This window comes from Hydra vulgaris, chromosome 05, assembly GCF_038396675.1.
Source record: "Hydra vulgaris chromosome 05, alternate assembly HydraT2T_AEP".
Classification (NCBI taxonomy): Eukaryota; Metazoa; Cnidaria; class Hydrozoa; order Anthoathecata; family Hydridae; genus Hydra; species Hydra vulgaris.
Window position 1 is genome coordinate 29,403,051 of NC_088924.1, and position 14,400 is coordinate 29,417,450.

General features: G+C 27.7%; 1 protein-coding gene across 2 annotated transcripts in view; it reads left to right on the forward strand.

The window, feature by feature from the left end:
* The first annotated feature begins 203 nt into the window (after positions 1 to 203).
* LOC136080767 (uncharacterized abhydrolase domain-containing protein DDB_G0269086-like) overlaps positions 204 to 14,400 on the forward strand; it is a 36,170-nt gene continuing 21,973 nt past the window's right edge. Inside the window, exons 1-2 of one of the 2 annotated variants that reach the window (XM_065797848.1) lie at positions 204 to 397; positions 2,751 to 3,852. In XM_065797848.1, coding sequence (XP_065653920.1) covers positions 2,751 to 3,852 — 1,102 coding nt within the window. In that variant the 5' untranslated portion in view covers positions 204 to 397. The remainder of the gene's footprint in view (positions 398 to 2,750; positions 3,853 to 14,400) is intronic. The other variant, XM_065797849.1, reaches the window with a different exon arrangement.

Genomic DNA, 14,400 nt, shown 5'->3' on the forward strand with positions numbered 1-14,400 from the left:
TGTTAAAACATTTTTAAAAAATCGTTAAAAATATAAAAAATAAGTAAACAATGAAAACATTAAAAAAATAACGAAACCGTTAAAAAACATATAAAGCAAGTATGTAAAATATTTTTTTTATTTCTCAAATGTTTTGTTTTAACTTGATGAAAAAAAGTGTTACGTTTGACGTTGTTTGCATTACAGCGCATGAATAACTTCCTATAAGTTTATGACAATATTACAAAAGTAAAACTCATTAAAGCGTGAAGATGCCGACAGTGAGTGACTGTGACCGACTGTGAGCGTTTTGATTTGGTTCAATTAAACTCGGGAGAATTTATTAATTTAAAGATCATGGTTATTTAATTTTTGACATAAGGAATCTCAGTATGATAGGGTGGAAAATATTGAAGAGGTATGGTCTTTACTTTTTCAATATAATGAAAGTCTTAGTTCATGTATAGGGATTATTGGGTTATAATTGTTTTAGCTTGTTAAGATATGCAGTAAATGGCTCATTTAAATGCTCAAAATAAAATAACTGCTTAGAATGCGTCGGATCCCTTTTTTGATTGCATATTATTTAATTGCTTGGCATTTGCAACTTACTTTTATGCAAGAAAATTAGCCTGATACTTAAGAGATTGAATATTTTACTTAAGAGAATATTTTCTACAAAATATATTAAAATACTTATTAAATATTTAGGCTGTTGCTATAGAAACGTTGCAATAAGTTTATAATTTTTCCGTCGCACAATTAATACGAGAACAACAAAATATCACAACTTTTTTAGTAGACGAAGTGTTTTTTAATAAAAATAATAAATCAAAAACAATTTTTTATAAATAGTAAAAAATAAATAAATGCTATAGAAATCAGATAAAAAATTATAGAATGATAGAAAAACGTAAAAATTGTTAGAATTGACTTTAAAAAGTATGAAAGCAGACCACGTTCCTATCTCTATGATTAAAAAATAAGATTTACATATTGTGCTGTTTTTGGTTTTTAAATATCAGGAAAAAAAAAATATTTGAATTTTTTGCAACAATTACTTTTTAAAGAATGTTAGGTTCAAGAAATAAAATTTCCAAAGTTTTTGGATATTTTGGAAAAGACGACTTAATATACGGTGTTTATGACGACGTGATATATTGTATTTTGACAATGTGACATATGGTGTTTATAACAATATGCTATGGTGTCCACATAAATTATCTTTCAATAGAACATCAAGCCAAGGTATTTAAAATCAGCTTGATACGATTGATACAAAAAGAGAGCCTCGTCACCAACTACAATTCCGCAATTTTTGAAATGCCAAACCTATAGAAAATGATCAACGTTGTAAGAAAAAATGGAGAGAAAAAATATTACGTATATCACACATATGTATAAATATACTCTTTACTTAAGTTATATAGGGGAATTAAGTAAATCGCAAAAGCAATTGTGGAGAGTTCATCTGTAACTTTAGAGAAAAAGTAGTTGAATTTTAGAAACCAGTATTTTTTAGGTTTTTTAGTTAACACTAAGTAATAATGGCAAAATCATTAATGGAACGAGAAAAAAACAATTCCTCATTTTTTTGTACAATTATAAAAGTTGATTGTAATAAAATTATGAGATTCATTAATGTTCTCAAGTCAAATTATATCGATTTGGACTGCACGAAGCAGCTAAACATACAATCACTACGAACGCATTATGCTTTATTGCTCGATATAGTTAAGGCGATTTACAAATTATTCGAATTCTATTATTTGAAATTAGTATGATTTTATTAGCGCATTATGTCCAAACAAAAGCTTTAGATGTTATAATTTTTTTTTGCTTCAGGTTTTTTTTAATATTTGAAGAAAATTTTCTTTTTTATATGTAATTTTCAAAACCTTTTTACTACCCCTAATAGTGAATCTACGCAACACTATTTTGGAGTCTTTAGATCACTTTCGCTCATCGGCGCTAATATGAATTTAGTTAAAATCTTCTGAAAAAGTGCCTTAATTTACTATTGATCCTAGTTCTAATCGGTTCTGACCGATATTTACTATATATTGTTGTCAAAATACAATATTTCTATCAATTTTCACAAAAAATACAAGAATTTCGATCAAGAAAGAGCTTATAATTAAGAAATATGGTCAAAAAACGATCAGAATTAATCATATTATTAAACTATGATGTTCATTTTACCTAAAAAACGTATTTGTTTAAAATATTATTCAAATTTGGACAAGCGATTGGGATATTAGGAAGATTTTTTTTTTAAAAAAAAGAATCTTCGGTCTAGGTTTTTTCGCTATGAACATTTACATTTTTAAGATACACACAAAATTTCTCATTTAAATTTTTTTCGTCTTTTCATAATTCACAGACCTGATCATATAACGGAAATATGTCGTAGTCAACAAAATATCATACAGACTCTATTATATTTTAAAATTGCCTTAACTACACCGAGTGGGTAAAACGTATGAAAAGTTTTTTATAATTTTGAGCATAAAATTTAGTTTGTTTTAATAGCGAAATTTGGATTCTTTGACCGAAATACTATTATTTTAACATTGTTTGTATATAATTACAATATTTTTTTATATTAATATAATATTATATAAAACTAGGTTTTATACAAGTATTATAATGGATTTATTTATGGACTTTTTAATATAGAAAAAAACTATATGAATTTTATTTACCAAATGATTTGAAAATATTGAAAATCATAAGGTTTCTTTAATATAAAAGTAAATAATTTATTTTAGATGAAGTTAATTGGTACTGTAAACACCATTGTAATCACAGTAGTAATTTGGTCTTTTGTGAGCTCCGAAAAAAAGATCTTAAAAGGAAAACAAGTAAACAAAACATCGTCCGTTACAAAAACAGCATCAGCCACAAAAGCATTAACCAACACAAAAACGTCATCGTTTTCAAAAACCAAAAATGGAAAACGTTGGATGCAAACATACCCTTCAACTTATATACAACAACAAGATTCACTACAAAGCACTTCATTTAATAATCCGTACGGTGAGCAGCCGTTTGGAGGATCACCAGACAATTTAGGATATGGTTTTAATGGTTTTAAAGATAGTTCGTTTCATGATATTTATAACTTAAATAAGCAGTCATATGGTAATGAAGACCTCACTCCAAACTTTGGCCAAGATGAAAATGCGTATTTGAAACCTGGTATTGGAGATTATCCCTCTGATTTACAAATAAATTCTTTAAACAATTTGGGAGGTTTAAGACCAAGTTCTTATGATTTAATGACAAATGTTGGTCTGCCAATTCATGAAAAACCAAAGACTCAAAGATTTTCACAAGCTCTAAATTCCTTAGAACAAATTGCTCTTGATGACGCTGCTCTAAACCCATCAGCAATGCATAAAAAACCTACAAGTAATGTAGTTTCTGGCGATAATGCTAATTCTGGAGAAAATGCTCCAAATTCAAATAAATTAGAAAGCACCGGTACAACCGTAAAAGTTGCACAAGAACCACTTTCAATTATAAAAGAAGAAGCATCAACCGAGAGTGTTCCAGCCGTTGAAGCTAAAAACGACGGTAAAGCTGCCGAAGTTCAGCCAAAAATTGAAGCCAAAGAAGACACAACTGACGAAACTTCTACAGAAAAAACTAAAGCAAAAGAATTTTCAAAACAAAAAGTTGATTTGTCTGTGCAGAAAGATATGTCATTGCAAAAAGACATGTCATTGCAGAAAGATATGTCTTTGCAAAAAGATGTTTTAAACTTATCTAGCAGCAAGGAGGTAAAAAGCGAGAGTTCTTTAAAAGATAGCACCAAAAATGAAAAAGAAGCGTCAACATTAATCTCTTCAAAAGCGAAAACTCAAAACGGTTAGTAAACAACGGTATTACTATTTATAATTTTACTGTTTTTCTATTAAAAAATTTTAGCTGTCATTTTCCGGCAGTTTTTTGTTATTATTATTATCAATTTTGGCACTAACTAAAAACCGACAAACAAGCTAGTTTTGCAAACTAGCCTGTTTGTCTATAACAAAACGTAAGCGTGTTGATAGAAATACTTTTATTGAAAAATGTTTAGTTAAAAATATTTTATGGAAACAGTTTTATCAACGGCTTAAAATTTTTACTTGCAGGTTTTTTATAAAATACGTTGGTTGTATTTTGCTTTCTATTTAAAGTTTTATAGCAACACTTTAGAATTATTTTAAAAGCTAGAAAAAAGAAATAATGAAAGATAAATAATGTCTATTGAAAATAAAATACAGTTAATTCCCGATAACTTGAACCTCCTATGGACCAAGGAAAATAGTTCAATTTAACAAATGATTGATTTTGTGTTAAGTTAAACTTTGGCTAAACGCCAACACTTAAAAGACAGCATTCAAAAAAGTTCACCAACAGAGCCAACAATACCGGGGGTCAGGGGGCACGTATCCCCTACTTTCTTTCTAAATGACATTTTTATTTTAATAAAATACTAGATATAGAGGATTTTTTTAAAAACTTGACGATTGTGCCCTACACTCCCTGGTAGTACCGCGCTCAACTTGTTTCTCCGTGCAGCGGCCTTGTTCGTCAAGGTTTGTGTTTCGGAGTTATAGAGTTGAGAGAAGGTTATAACCACAAATAACCTCCTCATCTGTAGTGGCCTTCTCAGCCTTGGGGAGGTGATTTACAAAAAAAAAAAAAACTTTGAAACCCTTGTTGTCGGCCCTAACCAACATCATGACATTACCAGACACACCTTGACATTATTTGGTAATAAAATTACGTCTAAAAAAGTTTATTAGAACTGTAAAATAATTTATTGTGATTTGTTTAGTAGGTAAAAATTCCCCAAATCCCAGTATATATATATATATATATATATATATATATATATATATATATATATATATATATATATATATATATATATATATATGCATATATATATATATTTTTATTAGTATTTAGCTGTACTAGTGGTTACTTGGTTTTTCCAAAGTTTTAAATGATTTCTTAACAGTTATGCTTCATGGCCAATACATTTTAGAATTATTCATTCGCGCCGTATTATGCTTGGTACTTGCGTCGACACAAGTACTATGAGAAGAGTACGAGGGACATTCCCCTCGCACTTCTCTCCACATTCTATTCACGCAGCTCTTGTGTAAGACATTAAAAATATTTTAGTTTTTAAAAATTGCTGACTTAAGTATCAAAAACGATCTTTTATGGATGTCTTTCTGAGCTTTTCATTTAACAAATTATTTAACAAACGGTTTTGATTTGGGCAGAAAATCTATAAATGTCAAAAAATTGTTTTGTAAAAAGAATTTTTTTTTTCTGGGGGATTATTTCTAGAAGAATTTTTTCCGGGGTGGATTATTTCCTCGAACCGTTTTATCATAGCATTGTTTTACATCTGATAACGATCTATTCTATTCAGATCTAAATTGAAAAGCTTAGTGCTAAAAGTACTTGTCACAAAGTCACAAAGTAAATGTTTTGAGAAAATCTACTTTGATCAGAGATATAAGAATTCAAAATAAGAATTTAAAATGGCTGATTAAAATGGATTTTCGTAAAACATTTATTTTGTGACTTGAGTCCTTTTAGCACTAAATAAAGAGTCAACAATGAAAAGACTCGCCACACTTGGAAGGAACGCAATAAGATCGCTTTTTAATGTCTCCGCGTAAAGTAAAAACCATATCCACTCTCTATTAAAAATTAAGGAGATGTCAAATATACACCAAAACAAAATATATCTATTTATCGGCCTTTTAAACAATAAAGTAACCTTTGACATCATTAATTCCCAAATTAACTGCTGTTTAGTTGAATCTTCTTTTTTAGATGATATAAAAGAATTATTCATACTCATAAACTGAATAAGAAAACCTTAATGCTGGTTAAAAAAATAAAACTTAGAGGCTCAGAAGGCCGGGTGAATAAAAAAAAGCAAATGCCTTCACTTAGTAATCGTTCAGGTTCACGTTAATAAAATTTTCAGCAATTTTCCATAAGTTTTTATTCACGTAAAGCTGAGCAATTACTGAGTAAATTGCGTAACTTTACGTGAATAAAAATTTGTGCAAAACTAATGAAGTTTTATTCACGTAAAATTGACCAATTACTGAATAAAAGCAATTGCTTTTTTTAATCACCCAGCCTAGAGAATGTAGTTCCCAATGATATATTATATAACTAGATGTCTAACTTGCGGGATTTTATTGGACAAAAAATAAAGCCGCTTTTTTTTGTTTATAACAATAGTCAGCCATTTGCAAAAAGAGCAAAACCTGAAGCCAAAGTGTGCAATAAAAGTTAAAAATGCAAGTCAAAAGTTCCCAATAAATTAAAGATAATTCAAACACAAATTTTAATAATTATAAAATACTTATAAAAGTTTATTTATGAGCCTATATTTATTAAAAAGTATTTTAATTCATAAAAATGTTTAAAAAGCGTCTGTCGTTTTACTTTTCTATTCAAAACTTTAGTCCCTTTTTAATCGAAAATAAACAAAGGAATCATAAATTATTATTTTACAAGCATAATAAATTCTGCTTAACATTTTTATGTAAATAATATTTAAATTTACAATATATTTACTTCATTTAAGAAAAGAAAAGTTAAAAATATTTGTTTACAATTTTAATCCACCATTTGTAAAAATGGCAAAAAGCGGCTTCACTTTTCGGATCGAAGTTAGACATCGAGTCATATCATAGGTAATTCGTTAAGCTACCCTTCATATTTGGGTACCGGTGGTTCAATGTTGGAATGTGATACAACAGCGAACAATTTTTAAAAACACACTTGAAGAAAATATTCCTTAATGATACTTTTTTTTATCTCTCTTTTTTTTCTTAGTTTGTATTTTTACCTTATAAATAAATTTTACAGAGGGTGATTAATAAAATAATAATATATGTATATATACTAAGCTCTTCAATTAGGCGTTGCTCTTTTACTTATTTTGATTTAAAAACGCGAGTTACTTTTAAGCGTAAATTACCTTACATAACTCAAACTAAAGTGTATAACTTATTTACGTTTTCAAGTAATTCGTTGTTTTTTTCTTAACATAAAATTATATAACATGTAAAACTTAACTAGTAAAGTTTAGTTTTTTAAACGCGTAACTGCTACTTGAGCAAGTAAAAATAAAAACGAATTTTTAAAACCCAATGCTTTTATATGTTATTAAAACACAAATTTTGCAATCAATTTTTTCTGATATTACTATTTTATTTACATCGGCTGTACGCATGTGTAAAAACACGCGGCTCAAAAAACGAGTGTAAGATATGATCGAACGGACGAACAGAGACGATGAGTTAATAAAAGCATTGGGAAAAAGTTTATTTTCGCAAGTAGAAGTAATTTACTTTAAATAAATGATTATTTTTACTTGCAAATCTAATTTACAATTAATGGTAAGTCGTGTAAAGTAAATTTCAAATTTACTTTCAAAAGTAATTTAAATGTAAGAAATTTACATTGAAATGCAATTTATTTTTTATATGTAAAAGAAGTTATTTATGAAGTAATCTTACGTATTTAAAAAACACTTCAAAAAGTAATACAAAGCTACATCCAACAAATAAATTATTTAAAATAGCAAAAACTACTAAAAATTACCAAAGACTACTAAAAGTAAATAATTAGCAAAGACTACGTAAAAGTAAAAGATTAGTGATCATAATGAAACTTTAAAGGAGGGGGGGGGGGGGGCACAGTTTCTTGATACCCAAATGGTTGAACGATTTTTGCAAACCTTGACTTAGTTATTGTTTCTTTCGTGCGTGCTTTTTCTCCAGTTTTTTTTCTTTGCATTTCCTTTTTTGATTGAATATTTTGTTATGGTAATATGACGAATTGTAACATGTTTGGTACCCGAGGGGACAAACACTAAAACTGACTGCTAAAACAATTTCAAAAAATTATAAGTCATGTAAACTATCTGGTATAATCTAGCTGTTAAAGACGTTTTTACCAGATATAATCTTATTTTGCATTTTCGTAGTTATAATCTATCTGAAAAAAGAAGATAAGTAAATCCGCTCAATCTTTACTCTAGGCATCCCAATAACCATCTTTTTGGGGCGTTAGTGCCCGACCCGCCCAAGAAAATATAGAAAAAGAAAATTTTATTCAATTGAAATAGTGCTTTAGAATAAACTTTTTTTAATTTTTTGCAATTTTTTTTAACCGTTTATTTGACTTTACGAGTGGTTTGTCGGTTTTCAGTTTTCCCGGAATCTATCAAATGATTTTTTACTGCCTTCCAGACTAGCCAGATCTCTGAAACTTTCAGTACTTGTGAAAATTTGATAAACGTGCATGTTTATATTGTTTTCAGAGCCAACCGGGAAACTCCAATTTTTATGAATCTTGCAATTGATTTATGTTATCTTCTAGACTTGTTAGACCTTTGAGACTTTTTGTATTTGTGTAGTCCCGATAAATATGCATGTTAAAATTGTTTCCTGCCCTAACTTTTCATTATTACCATTATTTTTTTTCTCTAAAATTGGTTAACTATTTTTTAGAAAGAAAGATTTTTTACAAGATAGCTTTGAAAAGACATTTTTTTGATTTTAGTATTCATTTTTTTGTCGGGAGGAAATAGATTAGTGGCCTTGATCAAAATTTTCCGTCAAGGAGTCGTGCAAATTGCAGATCACAGTATTTAAACAGCCAGATTTGAATCACATATTTAACCAGGCCCGTAGAAAGCTGTTTATTTCTGTTTGAAAATTTAACTTTATGTAACGACATGGAGCAAAATCCAAACATATATATGCTAATGGCATGGGAGGGAGATAAATTTTTTTTTAATGTTTTCTGGGAAAATTACAGTTCCCAGACTCCGATTATCGCAAAAATTTGCACAGCTTTTATTTAAACATGAACATATAATAACATATGTTGATGTTTAAATAAACAATTTTTTTAACAAGTTAACTTAAATTCTTGAAAAGTCGCGACGAACTATCTACCTTATTCTCCAACTTTTGAAAAAACTTTTTTACTTACTCCGTAAATCTTTTCAAATATCTTTTTCTTCCTAAAACATTCTAAAACAGGAGAAATATTGAATAAATAACAAAAATTTAGAATAATTTTATTTTTTAAGCATAAAAATAACGGTGTTATAAAAAAATATTATCCATGAAATTATAAATTAAACAAAATACACGATTTAATTTTAAATCAATTTAAATACGAGTGGTTTGCGTGGTATTATATCATGTCAAAAGCAATGTAAAAAGGTTTTATTTTATTTATTTTTTTAACTTTGTTATTTAGGTGCGCCAAGAAGACCTAACGGTCTTGTCACAGAGCACCGCGGAAGTGCATTTGACTGGAAAGTTTACGCCTTCCTTACCGTGACGCGAAAATACGTCCAGAGTTCGTTTCCAACCTGGATCTTATAAAGCAAGCCCTATAACCACTGCGCCACGGCCGCATTATTATAATTTGATAATGTGACGATAACGGACTAGAAATACTTAATCAACAGCCTCTTTAACTAATAATATTGTTATACAGTTACGTGCAAATAAGGTTTTCTGAAAACCTTTTAATGTATTGTTAAGAACCAAGTTAAACTCATTTAAAGACTTTATGAAAAACCAATAATATAATGATGTCTAGCTAAATAAATTTTGAAATGTAATATTAATATAAGTATGAAAAACGATTGATTTTGGTTGAGATTATTACTTACAACAATTTAACTGTTATGTATAAAGCAAGCCATTACAGAACATTTTTTTGATTTCTTAATCTACGTATAAATCGTTGCAACGCTACAGCTCGGGTTATACACATATTACACAGTGGCTTAGCAAAGTATTTTTGGCCAGTAGGAATACATGGCCATAGTAACCAATTTCTATTTCTCTGGAACAATAACTTTTCAAAAAAAAAACTTTTTAAATATATCTTATGACTCCTAAACCTCGCGGCCCTGGACCCACTTGCTTGAGGGACCGTTTTGCTTACACTGGCGATAACAAGGCCACTAATACTACACGCAAACTAAGATATTTACATTAAAAAAAAACTAAATTTTTCCTACGCATATAAAATGCCTTTTAACTTGTTTTAACTAAGACTTTTCGGGTCTGAGGATATTCTTGAGCAGGTGGGTATTTTACATTTCAAATTTGAGAAAAAACTTTGCAAAAATAAAGTGTTCTTTTTTAAAAAAAATGTGGCTCCTATATTTTCGGGGCATGGATTTATAGCCCCCATAATCCAAGACTGGTTTAAACTTTTTCTTTCTAGTTTTTAAATAATAAAAACTTGTAAAAAAGAATTCACTGTTTTAGAAAATTATTTTCCTTTCAAATAGTCTATCCTTTCTGAGTCTCTCATGAGTATATGCGCCTTCTGCCAACTATCATGTTTCAGCCACTAGGCCTTACGAATGGTTGTCCAGGTATTAAATATTTTTGAGACGGTTTGATTCAAAGAATGGTTCTTACAGCCAAAAAAATTATGGACCATGATTAGAGATGGTTGTAATAATGGGCAAAAACCTATTATTGATATTTTCAAACTTTACAGGAAAGAAGTACGTAAAACCGCAAATATCGCCGCAAACTAAATGTTAGTTACTTAAAGTTTTACTTTTTTGCATTACTGTTGTACAAGATCCTCTCAAAACTATTGTAGACTATAAGTAAATTTACTTATTTTATATACTTTTAATTTACTTTGAAAATTACATAAAATTAAATCTTATATAATCTAAATTTTATCATATATAATTTATTTTTAATAACTAATTGTTATTACTTATAAATTAAATACACCTACTTATAAAATATTATTTTATTTGTAAACTTTATTTACATTTGGTAGCATATTATTTAAATGTAATTCATTTTCATATGCAAATTTTTTTTTTACAATTATGGTAGTATAATTTTTTTTTTTACAATTATGGTAATATAATTTTTTTTTTACAATTATGGTAATATAATTTTTTTTTTACAATTATGGTAATATACTTTTTTTTTTACAATTATGGTAATAAAATTTATTTTATTATTATTTAGTTACTTTTATATTTATTTATTCTTTTCATCACCCAAATTACAGATAAGAAGTACAAAGTGTATAAAACTAATAATTTATACAATGGTCTGAAGTTTAATTTAGATAATTTTGGGAAATATCTTCTTTAATTTTTTTTTTTAATTTTTGAATATGGTTCTTTGTACTTTAATGTTCCAGAATTCGAAGGAGTTGTTTAGAGTTGCCGCTACTTTATCTTCGACGTCAGCATTTGGGCGTTTGACAATGATTTTTTTAATCAATCCAATTTTATTCTATCAAACACTGCGCGAAGTTTAGTTTTAATCTGTTGAAAACTTGCATAACTTTGTTAATAAAGTAGTTATCCTTATTATCCTTTGATATTTGTATCAAAATCAGAAAAAAATAAGTCACCAGTAGTCTGATAAACAGATTTTGCTTGTTTCGAATGAGAATGGTCATCAATTTTAAAGAGGGAATGCAGATCATTTTTGCTGTACTTTGATATGCTGAAAAGGAGTTCTAATACTGATTTTCCGACAGCATCTAACTTAAAAAATGTTTTGTAATAATTACAAGTTTTTAAGCTGTATGATAGATTTGGTACAGCCAGAGATTTGAACAAATGCACCATAGTTAGTGACTGACAAAAACGAATTCCAGATTTTATAAGAGTTCAGGAGACTGATTGAAATTGAATTTGGACGTTCGTTCGAATTTTTCTGTTTGGAGAGTAGCTATATTTTGTATATAGTCTTGATTATCCCATAGGAATCCAAGATGTTTTAGTTTATTTTTGAAACTTAGGGAAGAACCAGTAATTTGAATTCTGTTTTTTGTAATTGAACTTTTACCTGAGATAATTAGCTTGGTTTCTTCAGTATTTAGTTTGATGTGAAGGTTTTTGGTTTGTGCTTGAACTTTATTTACTAACTCTTGAAGAAAGAGTAGGACTTTGTAGGATTATATCTTCTACATAAGCAATAATGTCTGTGTAAATGTCACTTACTTTTGTTCCAACTTTATATATAAATGAATATTAACTAACTTAATGTATATTAACCAACTACATATATATATATATATATATAAATATATATATATATATATATATATATATATATATATATATATATATATATATATATATATATATATATATATATATATATATATATATATATATATATATATACACATATATATATAAATTACAGTCTGAAGAACTATTATATTATGTAATGTAATTTTAAATAGTTTACATTTAAATGTAAAAGTGAACAGCTTTTTCATGTGATTTACTTTAACATAAAACTAAAATACTTTTTGATTTAATCTACTTTTAAATATCTTACTTTTGGATGTTAAAACACTTTGTAAAGTAAAAATCGTTTTAAAAGAAATAATTACTTATACTGAAAAGTAAATTTAATTTGAACTTTATAACTATTTATGTAAATTAACTTTTTCATAAAAATCAACTTACTCGTGTAAGTAAAAAAAAAGTAAGTAAATGAGCCATTCCTAATATAATACAACGAAAATATAAAGAAATTATTATCATCAAGCTATTTTGATTTTATTATTTACATCACGAAAAGCTCGAGTTATCCGAAGAAATTTGCTGAAAGGAAACGAAAAAAGTTCGAGTTATCCGAGGCTCGACGGTTCTTGGGAATTTTAAGAGTAATTAATTCAGGCAGTTGAAAAAAACCAAATAAAACAGTTCGAGATAACAAAAGTTTGAGTTAAACAGTGTTTGACTTACCGGGATTTTACCGTATTATGCACATTAATAAAGTTAACGTCAAATTAATAAATTTAACGTCAATTACGCTGATATTTAAATAATCTTTCGTTAAAAGCAAACCTTTTAAAATCAAAATTAACCAACTATTTAAAATAAATTAATTATTTCAAAAAACTTATTGAAGTCAAATAAAAATTTAAAGTTTTGTGGAAATATAGTAAAAAAAAAATGAAGCTTTTAGTTTTTATTAGTATTTCTGTAAGTATTTTGTTTTTTTCAATATTACAGGTATACGTACCGCAAAAACCACAATGTTGGCTTAAGTGACCTAGCATGTAGAAAAAGATTCAGGATTCAAAAAACTTGATATATTATGATAGCTAATATGTCAGTCTATAAATTAAAGCAGCTTTAGTGGTTTTCTTATTTGTTAAATACTAAGGTATTTGCACTCGAGTAAAAATTTCAATTATAAAAGTGTGTAGTTTTTTTTGTTTTGTAGGAGCCTAGAAGCCGTACCAGAGAATAATTTAGCAAAATATAGTTTTTCTATTATCTATGGGTTATAACTAGATACTGAAAAAAGTTTTTTTTTTCTCAAGTAGTTATAAATCTTTATAACGCCCTCTTAAAGAAAGGAAGTATTATTGTTGTTGTTGGGGTACATTTTATAGAATTCACTTTATAGACTATGTTTTGAAATAAAAAACAACAACAATAAATTATCATTGTATTTGATTTTTTTTAAAGAAAATAATATATATTTTTCTTAAAAACAATATTTGAACACAGCAGTAATAACTCAGACATCTAAAATGGCTACAGACTTTATTAAATTTTTATAACAATAGGTTACTACAACAATGTTTAGATAACATAGATAAATAAAATAGTACTTTAACTGATTACTTTAATTCAAAAAAAGATTATTGATTGTTGTTGCATTCTTGTTGAGGTCTTTGTGGTGCATCGGGTATTTTCTCCAAGATTAAGTTAGCAGTAACTGGTTTTATATAAAGCAGATCGAATAATATTAGGACACGCCAAATTTCAGCTTCATAGGTTCTCTAGCTGCAGAGATACAATCGATAAATTGAATGCGGTTTTTGGGGTACACATACAAAAAACAACAAATGTTCAGTTAACAATAACAACAAAACTATTTCTTAAAAATTAATCCAACTAGCTGGGAAAAACTTTAAGCAACTCTAAACACATTCAAAACAGTTTTTCTCAAAAGCAAATAATAAAAAAGTTATTGAGATGTGCTTTTTTTGGTGTTTTTGCGGTATGTATACCTGTAACACTATTATTCAAAAATGTGAATGTTTGTCGAGATAGCGCAACTGTTAATAAAAGTAACATTTTATAAAGTAATACTTAGCTGGGATAAGTTGGTGTATCCTGCTTAGTCAGAAAGCTGTTAAAATTCTTTAAAAATTTAAATTCTTAATTTTTAAAGGTTGTAGCTACACGGCTATATGTAAAAAGTACCTGTTATACGAACTTAGCGTATGACTAGTACTTTTTACTGTTATAAAAATATTTTCTTTTCAATTGGAAAATAAATAATCTAATTGTGTAAAAAAAGCGCAATTTCATTTGTAACTTACTCTGATGAA